Genomic DNA, 23,006 nt, shown 5'->3' on the forward strand with positions numbered 1-23,006 from the left:
ATTTTTTTTTTCTTACTCACTTCATCACATTTTTCAAATAGTAATATGGTTTTTTGGCCTGATTAGGTAATAAGCTCCTTTGAAACCTCATCAAATCTCCTCTCTCCCCCAGTAAAACAAATCCACAGAAAAAAAAAATCCTATATGTAAGTGATATGTCACTTGCAACTTTCCATTATGGCTCCTAAAAAGAAATATGAAGAACTATAACACAGCAGCATTTAACAAAAGGGTCATTATTGCTGTGGGACCAATAGTTGATCACTGGGTAATGCAGTTGTCTCCCATGTCCTGAGCATAGCGGTCTGATATTGTAGTCCTTAATTCATCGATGTCCCTCCGTAACTGGCATACATCTGACAATTTTTTAGTGAGTGTTTCTGGGCTATAATCATTCTCAGTCTCTTCAGCTGAACAGTTCATTGCTGTGGAAATAAAATATGGAGAATATTTCAGACTTTTTTGAACAAAAGCATTTTAAGATTTTTGACTTAATTACCATTAGAAATATAATGTGGTGTGCAGAATACCAGTCAGGTTCAGGTTTAAATGATGTATCATTCAATATTAAATAGATCTTATTTACTTGGTCCTTTTAAATTTTTGCTAATTAAATTGCATTAAATTCATACAGTAATAACACACATGTTCAACATGTTTAAAGGATGACAACATTCTAAAAGTTAGGAAAAAGCATGCTCTAATAGCTCTCTTCATTCCAACTTCATAAAAATACGAAAACACTTCTGTATTGAGTAGTGATAGCTTAAATTTTTATAGACTGCAAAATGGGTTTATTGGCATGAAAACATAAATTTCCAAAACATATGATAAGTGCGTGTGTGTGTATATGTATACATATATACTGAGTTGGAATGCTACAACCCTATGTAATTGAATTGGGCTGATGGCTAGTTGTCCAATGGCTGAATGAGTGAGAGTGAGGCCCTGAATCAGCTGGCTTTTAATTATTTATGTCAGTTCCTTTCTTTGTCAGCACGTCTCAACATAAAAGCAGATGGAGCCAGCAATTGTAAAATAAATCCTTCTTTATACTTTCACTGGCACTGGTAGCTTACAGAAGACTTAAGAGTCAGATTAACTTGTTAACAAACACTAAATGAACACCTGCCATGATCCAGGCACTATGCTAGATGCTAAGGCCATAAAAAAATGAGGTAGGTGGCTTATCCTTAATCATTTACATATACTTTCATAAACAGTAAGCACAATCAAGTATTGTAGGTGTCCTAACCCCATACACAGGCTATAGTGGCACAAGGAAGAGAACAACCAGCCTCAGTGGAGAGGGCTCAGCTTCAACTGGATAGGCCAAGGAAGCAGAATGAACAAAGGTACAAAAGCAGAAACCAAAGAATCTGAGCAGTAATCAGCTCTAAAATGGCAGAACACGAATTATAAAAGGAAAGTGCCAAGAAATAAGGCTAAAGAGGCAGGTGGGAACTACCCATCTCTATTGTAGGGGGCTGTAAGTATTAGGAAATCAGAATCACCATTAGGTTATATTACTCTGTAGCAATGTAAAAAATGGATTAGGGGGGGAAAGTAGGCAAGATGGCAATATAGTTGACAAAGAGACCAGTCCAAATGAAGGACTCTGAAAGCTTGTTTTAAGGCAACAGTGCAATGTAGATGTAATGGAAAGAATGCTTCTTAAGAAGTGACTGGTAGAAATAAGTTGTATAGGGGTTAGGGACTAGGCATGAGGCATACCCAGATAAAGGAAAGAATAGGGTGGAAGATAAAAGCCTGGATTGGGGTGTTCAAGGTAGATGGTGGTGCTACTCACTGAGAGGAGGAACAGGTTTAGGGAGAGAAGAAAGGTAGGTTCTCTTTTGGATACAGTGAGTCTATGATGCCTATGGAATAGCTGGTTCTTATATGAGGTAAGTATAATCAAGAGTCCAGGAAGGACATTCTAGGCATGGTAAGAGATGCATAGGTCAAAGCTACTGCACTAACAGAAAACAAAAGGACATGGGTAAGATTACTGAGAGAAAATATATACAAAGAGAAACAAAAGCATCCAAATTGTTGAGGAATAAGTAAAACTTTCACTATCTGTAGATGACACTATTTGCAGAAAACCCTAAAGACTACCAAAGAACTGATAAATGAATTCTGTAAAGTCATAGGATACAAAATTATAGATATATAAAGAAATCTATTGCATTTCCATACACTAATAGTGAAGGAGCAGAAAGAAAAATGAACAATCCCATTTACAATGGCACCACAAGAACACAATACCTAGGAATATATTTAACCAAGGAGGTCAAAGACCTGTACACCCTAAACTATAAAACACAGATGAAAGAAACTGAAGATGACACCAACAAATGGAAAAATACATCAAGCTCATGGACTGGAAGAGCTAATATCGTTAAAATGTCTGAACTACCTAAAGCAATCTACAGATTTAATGTAATCCCTGTCTAAATACCAACATTTTCCACAAATGACATAAAACAATCCTAAAATTTGTATGGAACCACAAAAGACCCCAAATAGCCAAAAACAATCTTGAGGAAGAACAACAAAGGTGGAAGTATCACAATCCCAGATTTCAAGATATATTACAAAGCTGTAGTAATCAAAACAGTATGGTACTGGCACCAAAACAGAACCACAGATCAATAGAACAAAGAGCCCAGAAAAAAATTTATGCTTATATGGTTAATTAATCTTTGACAATGGGAGCAAAAATATACAATGAGGAGAAGACAATCACTTCAATAAATGGAGTTGGGAAGATTGGACAGCTACATGCAGAAGCATAAAACTGGACTGCTTTCTTAGACCATACACAAAAGTAAACTCAAAATGGGTTAAAGACCTACATGTGAGACCTGAAATCATAAAACTCCTGGAAGAAAACATAGCCAGTAATTTCTTTGACATCGGCCATAGAAACATTTTTAAGTGTCTTCTCAGGCAAAGGAAACAAAAGCAAAATCAAACTATTGGGATTATACCAAAATGAAAAGCTTTTGCACAGCAAAACAAAAACCATCAATAAAACAAAAAGATAATCTACAGGATGGAAGAAGATATTCGCAAATGATATATTGGATAAGGGGTTAATATCCAAAATATATGAAGAACTTACACAACTCGATACCAATAAAACCCCTCCAAATAATCCAGTTTTAGAAAAGAAACAAACAAAAAAACAACAATAAAAGATTTCTGGGACACACCACTATTTAAATGGCAGAGAATTCCACAGAAGACTGAGACTAAGCAGTCATAAAGGCAGAAGCAGAACCTAGAGAACAAAGCCATGGAAACCGTGGGAGCAGAGCATTTTAAAAAAGAACGGTGAGGTGAACAGCGTCAATGGACAATGGATGAGTGACACATTCAAAATAATCCACTGGTTTCTGACCAATTAGCTAGCTGGTCAAATTTTCACAGTACCAAAATAGAAGGTAAGGATTATGGGGTTAAACTTTACAGACTGGAAGAGGTGTACACTAGAAGGCAAATGTGATAAAATTCTTGAATCAACTTTTTATTCACATTTGGATAGCTGTCTTAATTTAATTACTGGAAAAGGTGACAAGTACTATACAGGAAAATACAAATGTAGAAGCTTACAAAATAACTGAAGGGGTGACCACCTCTAAAATGGTGAAAAGAATGAGTCTTTTGTGTGTGCGCTTTTGCTTTCTGCTCCAGATCACTATTAACTAAACTGCCCCATGACCTGCCAAACCTCTCCACCTCTAAGATTCAAGCCAACCACCAGATACTCCATGTAGCCTTCATAGCCCTTCCCATTTATTTAATTTTCCCCTGGGGCTCCCAGTTCCTCTTCCACATCTCAGTTATAATACTTATCACAATGCTCTAGTAATGTAGTTTATGTGTGGGCCACAGGCTGTGTTCAATTGTTCAATTGCATTATTGGTACTATAGTATACCTTAGTACCTGGACTATATAAAGCATTTATTTAATAATTACTCATTAAGTCAATATACTTTAAAGTGTTTTTAACATATCCACCACACATATGTGTATACACACCTATGAAGTGGAAGGGAAAATTCTGCTGACATCTCTGAGCACAGTTACATGTTTCATTTAATAAGGGATAGACTTTCATCGAAAGTATTATCTGGTTTGCCAAAATAACTATCATGAGGGTACAGTCTTTTTGATGAAATTGTAAATAAAACTAGTCTCCACTCAAGTCATATATTAACCATATTATTAGGCAATTACTCAACACAACATGGTAGATGCATAAGCCTTTTGGTCTTACTCCATAACTCCTTACTTATGTGCAATTCTTCTGTATTAAAGAGACCAACATGTCAATATTATAGTAATTTAGAACCACATACAGAGGGACTCCTGGGTGGCTCAGTGGTTGAGCACCTGCCTTCAGGCCAGGGCACGATCCTGGAGTCCTGGATTGAGTCCCGCATCGGGCTCCCTGCATGGAGCCTACTTCTCCTCCCTCTGCGTATGTCTCTGCCTCTCTGTCTCTCATGAATTAAAAAAACAAAACAAAACAAAAAAACACATACAGAGATGCGTGTTTCTGCAAAAGCAGCACAAAGGGGACATTAGGGTATTCCTGTGGCAGCTCTTACAGCTGTATGTGGAGGAACATGGAATTGAGGAACAATGAGGGTGTCATATTGAAAAGGACAAGGGCAGAATGTATAAGCATGACAAGAGCAAGAGATCTATAGGCCACAGAAACTAGCTCTTGTGACATACTGATACTTATATTAAACAACTGCCACAAAACATACACTGCATAGGAAAGCAAATGAGTATTTTCTTTCAACTATTTTACCAGGAGACAGATGGCTGGATCATTAACTTACACAATTACCACATGAAAGCCGATAGAATCATTCTTTTTAAAAGAGTAATCAGGATATCATATCTAACTACCACTCCAGTCACATATTAATAGATTCAGCACAGCTCATCGATGCAGGTAGATCTGTAGGCATTCGGCCAAGTGGCAGTCTGTATCAAATATGACCCTGTTTACTTCTCTAAGTATAATGACGTAAGTTCTAGCAATGAAGTAATAATAAGTATTCACATACCTACAGATTTATTCAGAAATTTATAAATCTAAGTAGGAAAGAAAAGAGATAAAAACAAATAGGGAAAAGGCAGTAAGAGGTTCCTGATTCATGGAGACAGGTTTCTAATTGCTAAGCAAATACAGTAAGGACAAAGCACCAGCTACTTACATCTGATTCCCAGTAATAATGAAAGATTAGGCTCTTTGCCCTGAGCACGCTGATTGAGAATACTACACAATGCCTTCAAGTCAAACAAACAATAGGACATTTCCTTGAACAGTTGATCAATCACACTCAAATCAGACAGTGGCCATTTGGTAAGTACTGTCTGCTGTCTGGATTGGTCTGCTTCCTGGCCCTGATCCAAGAAAGAGCAGGTCTCTTCTGTTTGCCTTTGGTTCTGCAATGAATAAAGAAAACAAAAATCAGGTTGTTAGAGAAAAGGTACTCAAAAGCCATGCAAGTTAACATTTTCTCCCATTTATAAACAAAATAGCGGAGTCATATTACATACACATTAACCAAATTTAACTGCATACCCACGGTAGGGAAAAAAGCATACTTTAAAATAGTGGAAATGATTCAATGATTCCTCTGTGTCATCTCATGCCCTATGGTAAATGTGAAAGAGCCAACAAATCCATCATTACTTACTGTCAGTAGCAACAGTGATTTAGTTATTGTGAAAGTATCTGTTGCATATTGAGGAAAGGGTATATATGTTAATGTTGATAGGAATCAAAATTTTCAGCATAAGTGAAAAAGAAATACAAGTATAAAATCAAAGAAAGAAAACAAAATCCTAACAGTTCTGAATTGTGAAATTTGAATTGGAAGTATCAATATGAACTCCAAGTTTCTTACACTCATAAAAAGCTACTTTCACCTCATCCCCCAAACTGTCACCATCTACTTCTCTTTCTGAAAATTGCTAGGTTATAAGAAATAGGGGGGGTAGAGTACAAGATAAATGACACCATGAGAAAGCAAACAGACAAATCTAGAAGGCCTGACAATCTATAAGTCTGTGAGACAACAGGGCCAGGTTTGTCAACAAGTCACTAACATAGAAAAAGGGAGAAACTTTATAAGACAAAATGAAATGCAACTCATGGTCTTTGATTAAATGCTGGTTTCAACTGTCATTATAAAAGCATCTGGGAAAGAGTACTGAGGAATATTATTCTTACTGGGTTTGACAATGGTGGTATGGTTCTATGGGAAATGTCCCTAATTTTTAGAAATGCATTCTCGGGTATTTAGAGACAAAATGTCATGATGAGAGTTCAAAAAAACAAAAACAAAAACAAAAACGAACAAGTATCTTTTGTATAACATGTTCTTACATGCAAGCCAAATATGCCATCTTGTAATTAAGTGAAACAAGTGTGATCTGTTCCAATGGTGAAGCATCAACATTGCACCTTCCTTAAGATTTTCAAAGGTAATTTTATTTATATTCAATTTATGTTTTATTGAATTACTTTGGGACCAAATCTCTATATAATATTTGACTGTGTTGCAGTTCAGTCTGTGAAATGATTTTGAGACATAAGAAAAATAAAAGTTTGCCTTTTGATTATAATTGTGTAAGAAATCTAATGGATTTAATTAATGGGCACATCAAAATCAAGTCTTCAACTAAAAAATGTTCTATGAATATATACAAAATAAGGATCTACTTTAAATTAAATAAGTACTAAATCATTCTTTGAAAGCAATTTGAATTTTTTCTACTCACATCAAGCAATGTTTTTGTTAATCTCTGTAGGTTTCTTTCTTTCTTTTCCAGCTCTTCCATCATCTTTTGAGTAGTTGATTTTTCTTTAGAAAGTTTCCCTTGCATAGACTAGAATAAATAGAATTGGAAAACAATGCATGTTGTTAATGCTAAAAGCAAAATGCAGTTAGGTAGGTAACCAGGAAGATGGGCTCTGTATACTTTAGATCTGTCCTTCCTGCCCTTTGGAAGATGAAGCCTTCACCTTTAAATCAACTCATATTGTTCTAGAGTGGATGTCAGGAAAGGGAAAAACAAGAATCACTTTTCCCATGAAAGTTTCTAATCTGGGTAAAACATGTTAAACAGAAGCAGTTGCCTTTTAAATTTATGTAACAAATAGTTCTTATTTTACTAATATTTTGCTTATGCATTCGGAGTATATTAGCAAATCTATACCTTTCCTTTTTTTCTTTATGGTTAATAAGACACAACATAGTAAGACCATAAGACCATCCCCATTTTCTTTTATTTGAAACACAGTTAAACATACTTTTCTCAGTGTATGGTATTCCAAGCAGTAGTTATGTTGAATTCAGGCCAAAGATTTATTATGAGACTTTAATAAATGAATTTCTTAACTGTTAAAAAATTACAAATTATCCAGAACAAGATATTATTGTAAGAAAATCCTAAGTGCACCAAAGCAGTTAAAATATATAGGATATTTTAAGAGTACTTGGGTCATTTCAGCTCAAAAGTCTGGTTTTCAGCTACATCCAAAGAAAAACTGGTCATAAACTGTAGTTATCAGTGATTTCTAGATATTTCAATCAACATTTTTTTTCCTTTTGTGAAACCACAAGATCAATAAACATATGACAAGACATTTATTTCTCCCTCAGGACTGTATTTATTTAGTCTCAATTCTGAAAGTACTTCAGAATGCTATCTAAATAGCACACAATACACTAGGAAGGTTTTTCTCCCCCTCACATTATCTCTTGCTTGAATAAGAGAAGATAGCTGAGACCATGGGTTGAGAAAAGGCTGTAAATAAAAAAGCAGTTTTCTCAGTAACAGATATTCAGTCTTGTAGCTCCTGGATTTGTTTGCTAAACTCTATAAAAAAAAAAAAACTTTACATTTAATAACTTACAAGTTGGATATAAATGAATTAAGCTCTACAAGTATATTTCCTTCCAGGGAATACTTTATATTCCATAAAGTGTAATCTCATAGCACAAAGTCACACGGGCTTTCTGAGTATATTTCTGGATTCTGAAATTCTTTTTTAACTGAATGTGAATGAATCAAAACCTATTTGACTAAAGGATATATGGGGGTTTATTTATCTAGTTGAAGATCTATGTGTACTAGCATAACATGATTATTTGACTGGAATCCAAAATTCATCCTTAATTCTCTTAAGATTTGTGACTGTTTATTAGAACTGTAGAAGAAAGGAATCACAGATAAACTACTCTAAATCTAACATTTTAACAATGAAAACTAACCCCAAGAGAAGTATTTCACAATGCTGTAATATAATTCTTTAGAAAATTCTACTGTTCTATATTTTACCAAACCAGAGTCATACTGAGTGTGACTAATAATTAGCTAGCAAATGTTCACATATAAGACTAAATTTAAATCAGTGAAGAAACAGGCAATTTTCTCCATCAGAATAAATCAGACATGTTTGGCAGTAGTGCTGTTTGTCATAAGAAAAAAATTTAATTTGGCATTTGGGAAATATATCGAGCTTAAGATGTTATGTTGGTTGGGTACAAGAGTACTTATGAAATAGTCCTTTAAATAGGTGAAGGAGTTCATGGGTAAGTTTATCCTAAAAGTACCACATGCTATACAATTTCTAGAATAAATATGAAAGTATGAGTACCATAGGTGTCTGACACAACATTCCACCTAAAAGATTATTTTATTATAAATTGTATGAAAAAGCATATGTGTAAAGTTTAAGGAAAAAAGAGAAAGAAAAATTTCAAAGCTTAGAATGGGATTACTAAAATTAAAAATTTAATTTTCAAATGTCCACAATAGCTTTTAAATTTCCAGTTAATAATCATGTTTTTTAAAAATTCCACTAACCTAGAGATTCATCACAATCATTCTTGAAGTTAAAAAATGGTTTTAAAAACATTTGATGCTTTGATCTAAGTATCTAGAAATTGCTCTTTTGCCCTATATAGAAAGTAGCTCACATGAAAGACAGATGTGCCTTAGCCAACAATTATATACTTCACAAACCCAATTTAAGAGAAAATATTTTGATTAAAAACTTACATTAACTTATTTTACTATATAAACACACACAACTCCCCATACATGCACATGCATGTGCTCATGCATACACACACCATCCAAGATTTTCATAAAAATATCCTTTCATGTAATTATTCATCAAGCAAAAATTAGAGCCAAGGACAGTCTGTGCACTGGAAGATGCATCAGTGAAAAAAAGTCAAAACTGCTGGCCCTTTCATAACCTTTATCGGGAGGTAAAAGATCAAAGAAATATAACAGATATGTAATTTACACAGTGTTGTATATTAGAATGTGACTAGCTCTTTGGAGAACAAGTAGAGCATTGTAAGGGAGAGGAGGCTGAGATCTCAAATAGGGTAGAGTATAGGCTCATGGAAAGAGGTGACATTTGAGCAATGGCTTGAAGGAGGTGAAAGATTCTATCTCATAAGATATCTACAAAGTGTTTCAGTCAATGCAAAGGTTCTGAGGCAGATGGTGTCTTCTGTGTTTGAGAAAAAGCAAGAGAGCCAGGGTGGCAGAAAATAGTAAAAGATGAAGTCAGAGAAGGCGGGCGGTATAGAGAACAGATTGTGGAAGGCCTCATGAGCCAGTGTAAAAACTTTTGATTTTGACTTTAGAAAAAACAAGGAAGCAGTGAAAGGTTCTGAGAAGAGACGTGATCTGGTTTTGTCTGCTAGGTCAGGCTGATGAGAACAGACCACAGGCAAGTAAGGGTGGCAGCAAGCAGAAATCATCCATAGAAACAATGAAGATGGGATGGACCAGGGTAGAAACACAACAGAAGTCAGGAGAAGTCAGATGCCAAATACATTTTGAAGGTAGTAAGATTTGTTCAAAAATGTGAGGTAGAAGAGGAGTCAAGGATAAGCCTAACACTTCTGGACTGAGCAAATGGAAGGAGAGAGTTGTCATTAATAAAGAAGGAAAACGGGAGGATAGAGCAGATTTTACTATTTTCTATTTGGAGAGGATAAGAAATTAGATATGTCAAATGGTGTTGTTGAGTAGGCAGCTGGATATACAAGTTGTAAGGTCGGGAGAATTACAAGCTGGAAGAATAGGGAGTAGTGAGCACATACATTATATGTAAAACCAGAAGACTGCGTAAGATCACTAGGACAAATTGGTAGAGAATTCTAAGGAAAAAACAACCCCCCTTTTTTGACATATGGTTTTTTGAAAACATTTTACATGTCTTAAACTTAAATATCACAAATGAACTTAAACTTATCCCCTAAATTATAAGACAGAAGAATTTCTAATAAGGTATTTTGTCTAACTTTTATATACAAGACTACTAACCTGCCTGTATCTTTATTATAATAGGATTTGTGCAACAGGTGTTAAATTTATTGTGTCTACTTAAATAAATCAAACAAGGGAACAATAAGAAAAAATATTAAAAAGAAAGTTGATTTTTTTTGGTTAAAATTTTATTGTACATACTTCAATGATCTAGAAATAAGGTAAGTCAATCACTTTGAATTTATTACTGAGAACAGTTAAAGGTTTCATACTGTTATGATTCTATTAATATAAATACACTATTCTTGAAACAGTATATGTAACTTTAATAAAAGGTAAGATACTAGTGGTACTAGCATTAGAAATTGCAATAAAGAACTTGCATACTTAACAGGTAAGGTAATAGTGGCATCTAGAAAGCATTAACAATGGGGGAATACACTGTTTTGTGGTGGAGGGGGGAAGAGATTCTTTAAATGAAATTTAGTGAAATTTTTAAAAATTTCCAGGTAACTAATTTTTAAAAAGTAGTTAAAGTTCATCTCCTACATGAGGCCACACCTTTAAGACTGGGAGGGGGGGTGTTATCTAATGCATAGAAACAAACACAGAGAGTGAACAAAAGTTAAGAAATAGAGGAATGTGTTCTAAAAGAAATAGTCTCAAAAAAAAAAAAAAAGACCTTAATGAAAGAGACAAGTGAGTTCAAATTATCAGTCATAATGATGCTCACCAAGGTCAGCAAAACAATGTATGAACAAAGTGAGAATTTCAACAAATAGAAAATATAAGAAAGTGCCAAGTAGAAATCACAGAGCTGCAGAGTATATAATAAATGAACTGAAAAATATAATAGATAGGTTCTATAGCAGACTAGGTGAAGCAGAAGAAAGGATCAGTGAACTCAAAGACCGGGCAGATTTCATTCAATCAGAGCAGCAAAAAGTAAAAGAATGAAGATGGCTAAAAGGACTAAAGGACAATACCAAGAGCAAATCAATATTTGCATTATAGGGGTCCCAGAAGGAGAAGAGCAAGAAAGGGGCAGAAAACTTATCTGAAGAAACAATGGCTGAAATTTTCCCTAATGTGGGGAAGGAAGCAGACGTGAAGATCTGGGATACCAAGAGTTTCAAATACAATTAACTCAACGAGACCCAATGGAATAATACGAAGCAATACAAAAGGAAGAAATCTTACAATGTGCAACACTGTGGATGGACCCTGAGGGCATTATGCTAAGTGAGACAGAGAAAGGCTAATACCATGTGATCTCACTTACCCGCGAAATAAAAAAAACAAACACAAAACCAAAAACCCCTCAGAGACAACAGAGAATATATTAGTGGTTGCTGGAGGTGGGTGGGTGGTGGAGGGATGGATGAGTGAAGGGGGTCAAAAGGTATAAACTTCCAGTTATAAAATAAGCCCTGGGGATGTACTATCCAGCATGGTGTCTAGAGTTCAATACTGTATCACGTATCTGAAAATTCCTAAAAGAGTAGATCTTAAAAGTTCACAAGAAAAAAAGCTGTAACTGTGTGGCGATGGATATAAACTAGACTTACTGTGACCATTTCACAATATATAAAATATCAAATCATTAGGTCATACACTGGAACCCCATTTCATCAATTATATCTCAATAAAAAATAAGTTAACAGGTAAAAACAAATATATAGAGTTAATGGTAATAGTGTAAGATTTTGTAATTAGATAAAACAAGGTTCTGTGTCTGCATCTTACAATCTTACATGCTGTGTAACCATGGGTATGTTATTCAACCTTTCGGGGTTCCAAATTCATCAGAAAGAATTTCCAACTTTGTAAAGTACTGTGAAAATTATGCAGTGTGCAATGCAGACATTTGCAGTGTGCGCCTATTCACAAATCCCATGAGTCATAAGTAGTCATACCTGCAAGAATTTTGCACCTCTTGGGGCACAGCTCACTGGACTGGGCTCAGTGAACCCTAGACCAAACCTGAGGAACTGGGACCCAAAGTCTGAGTTTCTCTCTGCATGCCTGCCTGGAAATGAACTATAGAGCTTAGGGGCTATGGGGCAGCTATACTCTGCCATGTGAAATAAAGATTAAAGGAAGTCGGTCTGCAGAGAACAGAATGAAACACTGCAATGAGAGAAGCAACAAAGCCTCTTCTTTCTTTTTTTTTTAAGCTTCTTCCTTCTTGAAGCCAGGTTTTATACCCACTCATTAGTTCTACAGTATCTCTGCATTCTTATAACACAGTAGATCCTACTATTTTTGCTTAGGCTAAAAAAAGCCTAAATGACTTTTACCTGGTACAAATATTAAATATCTTACAATTTTGTCAACTGTACTTCAATAAAGCTAGGAAAAGGGACATCTGGATGGCTCAGCGGTTGAGCGTCTGCCTTAGGCTCAGGGCGTGATCCAAGGGTATGGAGATAGAGTTCCACATCGGGCTCCCTGCAGGGAGCCTGCTTCTCCCTCTGCCTATGTCTCTGTCTCTTTTTCTGTGTCTCTCATGAATAAATAAAATCTTCAAAAAAAAAAAAAAAGCTGGAAATAAATTAAGAGCCCATTCCAAATTCAGCATTGTGGGCAAAGGTTTTTGGTCTGTTTTGTTCACTAGTTATCCCCCCAAACAGTTCCTGGCCCATGGTAGAAACTCAGTTAATGATTACTGAATGTAAAAGTAACTAAAACCTAATTTAGTTTTTAAGTAAAAGATTAAGTTCATTCATTCAAAAATAGTTACTGGGCATCTTTTATACACAAAGCACTGTGCTAAGTGCTGGACTGGAGCCTAGTGCAGTACAAAACTCTTAAATGTATCAGAAAACAAAACCAGGCATTTTATTTAATCAAAAGGAGCTAATAATACTACCATTCTGTAGAGTGTAATGTACTAAAAAATTTCACTTTGGAGACAATATTTCCAAATTCTACTTCTAGGCAACAGAATACAAAGTGCTTTCCATAAGACTAGTTTTCTGACATGCTTCCGTTTAAGTACCTTTCACCCTGGGAGAAGACACTTAAAAACAAATCTTTCCCCTAAGGCTTATACAAGGAAGAAATCAGACTACCACTCCTCTGATGCATTTTTGCCTCTCGGGATTTTTCACTTTGAAGCAGCTAGAAGCAATGCCAAGGGCACAAACTCTGAGGTCAGACATAAATTAGAATCTGAGCTGAGACCTTAGGCACCTCTTTTTAACTCTTGGCTACTTCATATATAAAAAGACACTATCCTACCTTGTAAGCTTACTATTGAGATTTAGAAATAATATTATCAGAAAGCACAGCTCCTGTAACATGTAATATCATCATCAACAGCATCATCAGTAATACCTCTGCACTTAACAGGAGCTCCATTTCTCACTTTAGCCGAAGTGTGGAGAAATATTAAATCCCTTTTCCTCCTTTCTGCATATTAATAAAAAGAATTTCAAAATATCTGTAAAAACTAAGATTAAAAAATAATATGTAAACACCATAAAAATTGCTATTTTTTATGTTTCTGTTTGTAATAATCTGAAACACTGTACAGCATAAATTCCTTTACATTAACTATCACCTTACTACCTGATACAATTTTAAAAACAAATCTGCCTGAGAATTCTGTCTCCAGCAAGACAGCATGAGGAGCCTCTCAGACTCACTCCTTAGTGAAAATTATAGAAGAGCACATTTAAAGTTTCCATAAATGGTCCTAAGAGTAAATAGAAAATGAATAAACATCTATTCAAGAAAATCTACTAAAAGTAAGAACAGCAAAGTATTTGAAACAAAATCCACTCCATCTTTACACTCTCATAGCTCAGTAAGATGAAGATTCCACTTCACACTGGGACAACCAATAACACAGGGCTCCCTCTCCCCCCAGCTCCCAGTTGTAAAGCTATCTTCCCAGGAAGGGCAGGACACCAGCATTTCTCATCCTGCCCTCAGCTACCCTGCACCTGAGTCTATGTTTCAGGCAAGGACAGCCAAAAGATGGAGCCCCCTTCTACCTAGGCCCCTTCGTGGGATGGAGGCTTTACCTTGGGTACAGCACGACAGAGACTACTGGGGACCTGACAGCCCTTGCCTTGGCTTCTGTGGTAGGGGTTCCACATGGGGAGAAGCAAGCCAAGATCTAGAGCCACTGGCCACTCTCCTTCCACTGAATGTTTACTTTCCAGAGAGTCACTCAGGAGTCTGAGACTGTTCCTACCTGCACTGACCTGGCTCAAAGATTTTGCCCCGGGAGAAGCAAGTCACAGAACAGAAGCTCTAGATGTCTCTCTAAAGGAACTGAATTCATCTGCAATAGACTGTGAAGTTCAAGCCTTATGGTACTCTCAAAAGCAATAGAGGTCTATCAAAAGACCATCAACATTTTTCACAGAGCTGGAACAAACAATCCTAAAATTGGTATGGAACCAGAAAGACCCCGAATAGCCAAAGCAATGTGGAAAAAGAAAGCCAAATCTGGTGGTATCCCAGGTCCGGACTTCAAGCTCTATTACAGAGCTGTAATCATCAAGACAGTGTGGCACCAGCACGAAAACAGACACAAAGATCAACGGAACAGAATAGAGAATCCAGAAATGGACCCTCAACTCTATGGTCAACTAATCTTTGACAAAGCAGGAAAGAATATCTAAAGGAAGAAAGTCTCTTTAACAAATAGTACTGGGAAAATTGGACAGCTACATGTAGAGGAATGAAACTGGACCACTTTCTTACATCATATACAAAAATAAAATCAAAATGGATGAAAGACCTAAATGTAAGACAGGAATCCATCAAAATCCTAGAGAACACAGGCAGCAACCTCGACTTCAGCTGCAGCAACTTCTTGCTAGACATGTCTCCAATGGCAAGAGAAACAAAAGCAAAAATGAACCACTGGGACTTCACAAGATAAAAAGCTTTTGCACAGCAAAGGAAACAGTGGACAAAACCCAAAGGCAATCGACAGAATGGGAGAAGATATCTGCAAATCTCTCATCAGATAAAGGGCTATCCAAAATCTATTAAAAACTTATCAAATTTAAAACCCAAAGAACAAATAATCTAATCAAGAAATGGGCAGAAGACATGAATAAAGATTTCTCCAAAGACATACAAATGGCCAACAGACACATGAAAAGATGGTCAGCATCACTTGGCATCAAGGAAATGCAAATCAAAACCACAATGAGATACCACCTCACATCAGTCAAAGTGGCTAAAATAACAAGACAGGAAACAACAAACGTTGGTGAGGATGCGGAGAAAGGGGAGCCCTCTTACACTGCTGGTGGGAATGCAAGCTGGTGCAGCCACTCTGGAAAACAGTATGGAGGTTCCTCAAAAAGTTGAAAATAGAACTACCCTAAAACCCAGCAATTGCACTACTAGGGATTTACTCCAAAGATACAAATGTAGTGATCCGAAGGGGTACCTGCAACCCAATGCTTATAGCAGCAATGTCCAAAATAGCCAAACTATGGAAAGGGCCCAGATGTCCACCAACAGATGAATGGATAGAAAAGATGTGGTAAATATATATAGAGAGATATAGATAGACAGTGGAGTACTACCTCAGCCATCAAAATGAATAAAATATTGCCATTTGCAATGTGGATGAAACTAGAGGATATTATGCTAAGAGAAATAAGTCACACAGAGAAAGTTATAATGGGATTGCATATGTGGAACTTAAGAAACAAAACAGAGGATCATAGGGAAGAGAAGAAAAAATAAACCAAGATGAAATCAGAGGGAGACAAACTATAAGAAACTCTTAATCACAGGAAACAAAATGAAGGTTTCTGGAGAGGAGGGGAGTGGGAGGATGGGGTAACTAGGTGATGGACATTAAGGAGGGCACATGATATAATGAACATGGGGCATTATATAAGACTGATGGCTTCTCTACCTCTGGAACTAACATATGTTAATTAAATTGAATTTAAATAAAAATTTTAAATAAATGTATACTTTATAAAAAAAAAGTAAAACAGTAGAGGTTGTGAAAAAAGCAGTCATGAAGAAAGTTAGATTCATTGAAGGTACAGGCTAAACTACTGGCTGGCTAGATTCCTAGAAAGAAAAAGTGAAAGAGATTCCCAAGAAAAGTACTCTTGGGAACTGGAAAAAAAAAATCTTAAATATTAACCTAAGGAGTTTTTCCTTCAGAGAAACCACAACACATCAGTCTGTGAAGCAGTTTATACCACAGGGCATCATTGAAAGCAACAGATTAATCAGCTGGCAATTAATGGAGCTGTTGGTGTGGTCAAGAAAACAGTCACAAAAGACCACATACTACATTTATATGAGATGTCTAGAATAGGCAAATGTGTAGAGACAAGAAGTAGATTAGTAATTGCTTACAGACGGGGGAGAGAACAGGTTTTAAGGAAGTGCTATAGCTAAAGGGTAAGGGGTTTATGAGGTGATAAAAAGGTTCCAGAACTGACTGTGGTCTTAGTTCCATTTATCTGAGCATACTAAAACTTACTGAATCGTACACTTTTAAATGGGTAAATTGCAGGGTATGTGAATTATATCTCAATAAAGCTGTTATTTAAAAATCAGCACAATGTAAAACAATTTAAATATATTATGAATTCATCCAGGTTTCTCAGAAGTATCCCTTTCCCCTTTTTTTCTCTTTAATCTTTAAGTCTTCCCAGTCAATTCCCACTTTTGGTGAATAAGCCCCCTGAGGACATGACACTTCCTAATGGCTCCAGAATGAGGATACTTCCAGGCTAAGGATGAACTGCGTGGAGAAATTGTTTAAATCAATTTATTTAGGTTAAAGAAAAGTTAAGTTTTACTTATAAGACATTCTGCTGGCTTATGTTTCATTTTCCCACTATTCTACTGAGAAAACCTGCTGGATGAAGGCTTTAAGAGACACTTGATCAAAATTGGAATCAAATCTTAAAACACTCTTGGAGTATTATAAATAGAATAGATTGCTAAGTTTTGAGATAGAAAGTCTCAAATCATGTCTTTAAAAGCGAACAGTCTTAGTGACATTTCAGCATCATTGTGTATTTTATGACATTATGATCATTTGCTGATGTCAACTTATAAAAGCCATTTAAATGCAAAAGTTCTTTCAATAAGGAAACAATTTTAATACGTTAGGGAAAGTGAGTGCACCTAATAAACTTTTTTACTCTGTATCTCCTCTGTCAAAAGCTTATAATGGTTACATACAATGATAACAGCTCACTGGAAACAGCATTAGGTAGCTGAAATATGCATTTAAGAAATAAATAGGAAGGAAGGCAATGCAAATGAAGAACTCATTCACATTCTGATTGAAGTCACATTTATGTAAATGATGGGAAATATTCTATAGCAAAATGTCTTTTTATATTATATGTTGACAGAAGAAAAACCTGTAGAAGCAGCAGCTAGTTTAGCTATACTGGTTTCATAAATGTAAACAAAGGCATTATTTCTAAAGGATCAATGAACAAACAAATTATTCATGCCAGTTAATAATATCATCTTGTCAGGTGAACAAAATAGTAGATAAATCTGTTTTTTTTTTTTTAGCACTGAACTCAATTTCAAAATCAGTGTATACTTTTACATGAAGTACTACTTTTCTATATTCAACAACAAATAGAACATAACAAGTAGAAGACTCTTCAACTTTCAAAGTTGTAAACCAACAAATCTGCCCCTGACCTAAATTGGGTATGTATTGATTTGACTTCTGTTTACAAGGGTAGTAAACCACAGGTATTTTAAATATAGCATTTTCACTCTGGAACAATGCCTTATTTTTATCTCCTATAAATTGGACATGGCAAGGGATTGTTTTACTTATGCCATAAAATTTAAACTAGGAATAATAACCTCCTTATACCCAGGGCAACGCAATACTCCAAAAGTCAACCAAATGAACTTTGGACAAATCTGGTCTTCTCAATAGTTTGCAGGCACATAAAGAAGCAGTGATAATTCTAATAATACTATGTTTGTTCTGTTAAACTTTCTAAAATGGAACAACTTTCTGGTACTGTAGAGGAGCAAAGAACATGCAAACTGGAATAGCAGTGAAATTTTAATAAATTCAATACTTTTGTACTGATATCTAAAATCATTCTTTTCATGTGACAAAGAGTGGAAAGCTCTCTGCTATCACTCATTATAAGGTATTTTGTGTTGTTTTGGCTATGCAAAGGAATTTGAACCTACAACACATAGAAAGGCCATCATAATCTGTATAGTTGAGGAAGGCTGGCCATTCCTTATGAAAAAACTAGGTACTTTAAATAATTAGCAATTGAAGGGAACTGCTCTATTATGTGCATCAACTTGATATTAAGCCCATTAACTATAGTACAAAGCAACAAGAATGCTTTTCAACCCAAAGTGTTCTCTTTAGGATTATCTGTGGTTTCCAATGCTAGGAAAATAATTAGTATCCGCTTTTTTTAGAATAGGCAATATTTTCAGATGTTTACAGAGTACTCATATTTCATATTCTTCACAAATGACCAAATAAAAAATCTAGCTTTTTAAATTGTGAAAGGCCAGAAAAATAAAAGGTTTTAACAATGAACATTAAGCAAAAAATTTTCTTATTTTAGGCATATTTGTCTCCATCCATAATTTTCTATTCAAATAATATCTTGATAAATATACCTAAGTTGGCCAGTTATCAACATTTGCTATCGGCTGTTAGCAAACTATATACTAGATGTATACTTAGATAGATGGGTCAGAATGACTTAAGAGACCCATTGCTTCAAAACATAAGACAATAGCATTAATGATTTTAATTTGAAATTTTAATTTGAAATGTCTACTCAAGCATTTTAAGATCAAAGAATAGAATGGCATATAAATTACATATTCTTGTACATATTTATCTATGGTCATGACATATTCAAGTGTGACTAAAAGACATGGTTGGTGTGTAAGAGTAAATTGTATTAAGATGCCACCATAAATAAGAAAAGAGCACATTTCAATTAATACAGACAGTATGTGATAAATTAATACTACCTTACAAGTCTTATCCACCCAAAATTTCAGTGCCAAAGGAAAATACTGATTGTCCTTAATTTGGATTGAGATTAACTTTTATTTGAATGATTTTTTCAGAAAATGTTACCAAGTGAAATATAAATTCCTTTTATTATGGTCTATAATAAATCAGTTAATAATGGCTGAGGGAACTTAACCATTTTGTGATTCAAATGGCTTGTAGAACAACTGAAGTTACGTCTACAGGACTACAGATTACAGAGTATAATCTGTGTGAAACAATATAGCAGACCCACACACTTGCTGAACTGGTCTAGTGTTTAATTAAAATGATAAATCACTTAATATGGCCAAAAGACAAAGTGAAGACTGTCTATAATTCTGACACTTAAGCCATTTATCTTTTTACTTTTTACTTCCATTATTAAGAAGTAAAGAAATAGAAGGTATAAAAATAAAATTATTCAGCAAAATATGTCCAATGGCTTTCCATCATACACAGAATAAAATACAAAGACATCTACCCCTATGTGATCTAGCCCTGGGCTACTTTCCATCATCACCTTTCACCACTCTACTTCACAATCCTGCACTTTAGACTGGTAGTCTTCTTGCTGGTCTTGAGTACACCAGGCACCTTCAGGGCATTGGTGGCTCTCTCTGCCTAGAATGCGCTTCCCTTGGTTATCTTCATCCAGATCTCTGTTCAAATGTTACTTTTTCAGGAAGAACTTCATGACCACTGTATCTAATGCAGCACTGTCATTGCTCTCTAGCCTACTTTTTAAATAGTCTGTATTATTCTTTGACATTTTATTTTCATTTTGTACATCTCACCCCACTAGAATGGCTAAAGACTTGCTTTGTTCACTGATGAATTCCCAGTGCCAAAAATAGTGCCTGGCACACATGCAGATGCTCAGTAAGTATCTGGCAAATTAATAAAAAAATGAAAATACATTTAATCCACAAATTGTGGTTGTGCATTTATGAGTCAGACACTCTAAGTTCTAGATATGCATATGATCTACCATAGTCTCTCCTCTTAAGAGACTAAGCAGGAAATAAAACACAAATATGTAAAAAAAAAAAAAAAACCACAAATATGTAAACAGCATATTATACTTGGATAATATACAAAGAATAGCATATATAGAATAATTAGGAGGAAGAGAAGTGTTGGCTAGTCACAATGGACTAAAAACAGTTCACTGTCTTTAATAGTAGATCACTGATGACCTTAACCAAATGTGTTCTCAGTAGTAGACTACATCTAGTTAAAAACAAGCGAAGTAAAGAAAAGAGTATTCTTCAAGATTTTTTGAAAAATTTTTAAAGATTTTATTTATTCATGAGACATGAGAGAGAGAGGCAGAGACATAAGCAGAGGGAGAAGCAGAATCCTCACAGGGAGCCTGATGTGGGACTCGATCCCTGAACCTGGGATCATGACCTGAACCAAAGGCAGAAGCTCAACTGCTAAACCACCCAGGCATCCCTTTTTTGAAACACTGATCTACCAAATAGCATTTTCATTCTAAAAAAGTGAAAGATTAGTATTAAAGAATTTGTAACTTCACATCAAGTGCTATTAATCTTTTCATATAAATACATATATGCTTTGGTATTGTTTAGGTTATATAGCTATTAAGAGTAAGTCAGCATACAGCTAAATTAAAATATGCACAAAACATTCCTTACCTGAATTTCTAAAATCATTCTTTCAATCTCATCTTGTTGGCTGTCTATTATCTAAAACACAGGAAATATATCAGTGTGAATCAAAATTTTTTCCATTGCTTTTTAAAAGTACCAATATTTCAAGAAAACAAAAGTATAGAAAATAATAAATTTATGTTTTAAAAATCAGAGTGTTTTTTTTTGTTTTGTTTTGTTACAAAAGTATTCATACCAAGTATCCTTTAAATAGACATATGACTTGGCTCACATATACATAAAACTGCAAAAGTCTTCCTCTAGTTTTGGGCAAAACTCTATGCAATTTATAAAAATAACTTTGAAGCAGACATTGAATAATTTAGGAAAGAAAAGATAGCCTTTTGTTTTGCTAAGAAGTAATATAATTTCCTTAGTTTGGCTTTTACAGAAATTTAAATTATTTAAATTTACTTAAATTGTCATTTTCTTTTCAAATAAAAAGATTAAAGCTATTAGCAAAAATATAAAATAATAGCTACAACTTACGTATCTATACACACATATCCAACATAATACAGATTTCACATTTATCATCAAAGACATGAACTGACCTTACTAGCATTCTCATTTTGTTCTCTCAGGTTATCATTTTCATTCTGAAGCTGTTTTGCATCTAACATGGGAAGGCGTATTCCATCTTCAAGGCATCTTTCTACTTTTTGCTGCAAGCTGTAGGTTTTAGAAAGACAATTACATAAAGAAAATCCACTCTGTATGCTGATTCTGGTAGATAACTTCAACATGAATGAAGTCTCCTCTTAGGGTCGGTAATATTTTTTAATTAAGCAAAAATCAAGACCTACAGCCTATATATGAATATGCCTGAGTACCTATATTTCATACAAGTAAGAAATATAATGAAGCTGATCAACTTTTCAGAAATGGCAGATTTGAGATCAGAATCAATAATTCTTAGTGTGTGACTAATTCATTAGGCCCTAATGAAGTTCCTCATGACCCTAATCTGAGCTCTGCAATCTAAATCCTGTTTCTTTCCCTCTCTCCCAAAAGCAAAGTTCCTTGATTACAATTACTGTGTTAGGGGGCCTAAGAATATGGAAACATGTCTTTTACCTTCATTTTGAGCTCAGCAAAAGTCTGTTTATAAGGATAGCTGTAGAATTACATTTCTCCTTTATTAGTAAGAGCAGCCATCTATTTACTAGTTGGCCTAATAGTTTCACATGCTATTCATGGCACAGAGTTGTGGGCAGAAGAAGAAACAACAAAAGGAAGCCCTTCTGGTACATTAAGAATAGTCATGGTTTTCTTAAAAGGAACTACACCATTAACAGTAACAACCAAAATCAAAACAGAAAGACACCTAGGAAGAGTTCTACTCGAGCTTATAATCATATTCAAGAGCTGTAGAATACTAAAAGAAACAGATTTTTTATAGTTTGAGGTTTGTTATTTCCATTATTTTTCTTCCAAGTATTATGGCTTTCCTGTGCTTTCTCTCTCTTCAAAAAAATAAAAATAAAAAATATAAAAAAAAAAAGAAGTCAAAGAAAAGCCATATCTAAATTCTGGATAAGAACTGGATAGCCTTACATGGTACAATAAGGGATTCCAGTATGTTAATAAATAAAACTTCTCACCGGAGAAGTTTTTTATGTATTATGAATGCAGTGTACTGCTTTGTAATATATTTTTACTTGTCATAAAAGTATTTGCTTTTTCAGTCTAAAAGTGAAAAATACATTATTTCTATTTCAGAATAAGTTTTTTTCCTTCAATTCAGTGTCAAGACACTACTGTATAGTAAATAAAATTCCAAGAGAAATTAATTACATTAAAACCATTAAAATCTTTTTGAAAAAAATAATGAACCAGCTATGAGAACAATGTACTCTGTCATGAAAAACTACCAAACAAGTCTTCTTTCATGTACACACTCTTATTTATGAAGCATGCTCACTTAAAAAAATAATAAATCTCTTGAGTAGCAAAGGTACCACTATTGTATTACTAG

General features: G+C 34.8%; 1 protein-coding gene and 1 long non-coding RNA gene across 3 annotated transcripts in view; one reads left to right on the forward strand and one right to left on the reverse strand.

Moving 5' to 3' along the window:
* Positions 1-216: 216 nt before the first annotated feature.
* Positions 217-23,006, reverse strand: part of CEP85L (centrosomal protein 85L) — a 147,059-nt gene continuing 124,269 nt past the window's right edge. For both annotated transcript variants that reach the window (XM_077901006.1, XM_077901015.1), the window contains exons 9-13: positions 21,583-21,700; positions 21,014-21,064; positions 6,818-6,925; positions 5,245-5,476; positions 217-425 (exon numbers count right to left, since the gene is read on the reverse strand). In XM_077901006.1, coding sequence (XP_077757132.1) covers positions 262-425; positions 5,245-5,476; positions 6,818-6,925; positions 21,014-21,064; positions 21,583-21,700 — 673 coding nt within the window. In that variant the 3' untranslated portion in view covers positions 217-261. The remainder of the gene's footprint in view (positions 426-5,244; positions 5,477-6,817; positions 6,926-21,013; positions 21,065-21,582; positions 21,701-23,006) is intronic.
* On the forward strand, positions 3,300-22,571 carry LOC144315849 (uncharacterized). The gene is made up of 3 exons (XR_013381590.1): positions 3,300-3,452; positions 17,870-18,013; positions 21,613-22,571. It is a non-coding gene; the product is annotated as an uncharacterized LOC144315849 (long non-coding RNA).

Source organism: Canis aureus, chromosome 1, assembly GCF_053574225.1.
Source record: "Canis aureus isolate CA01 chromosome 1, VMU_Caureus_v.1.0, whole genome shotgun sequence".
Classification (NCBI taxonomy): domain Eukaryota; kingdom Metazoa; phylum Chordata; class Mammalia; order Carnivora; family Canidae; genus Canis; species Canis aureus.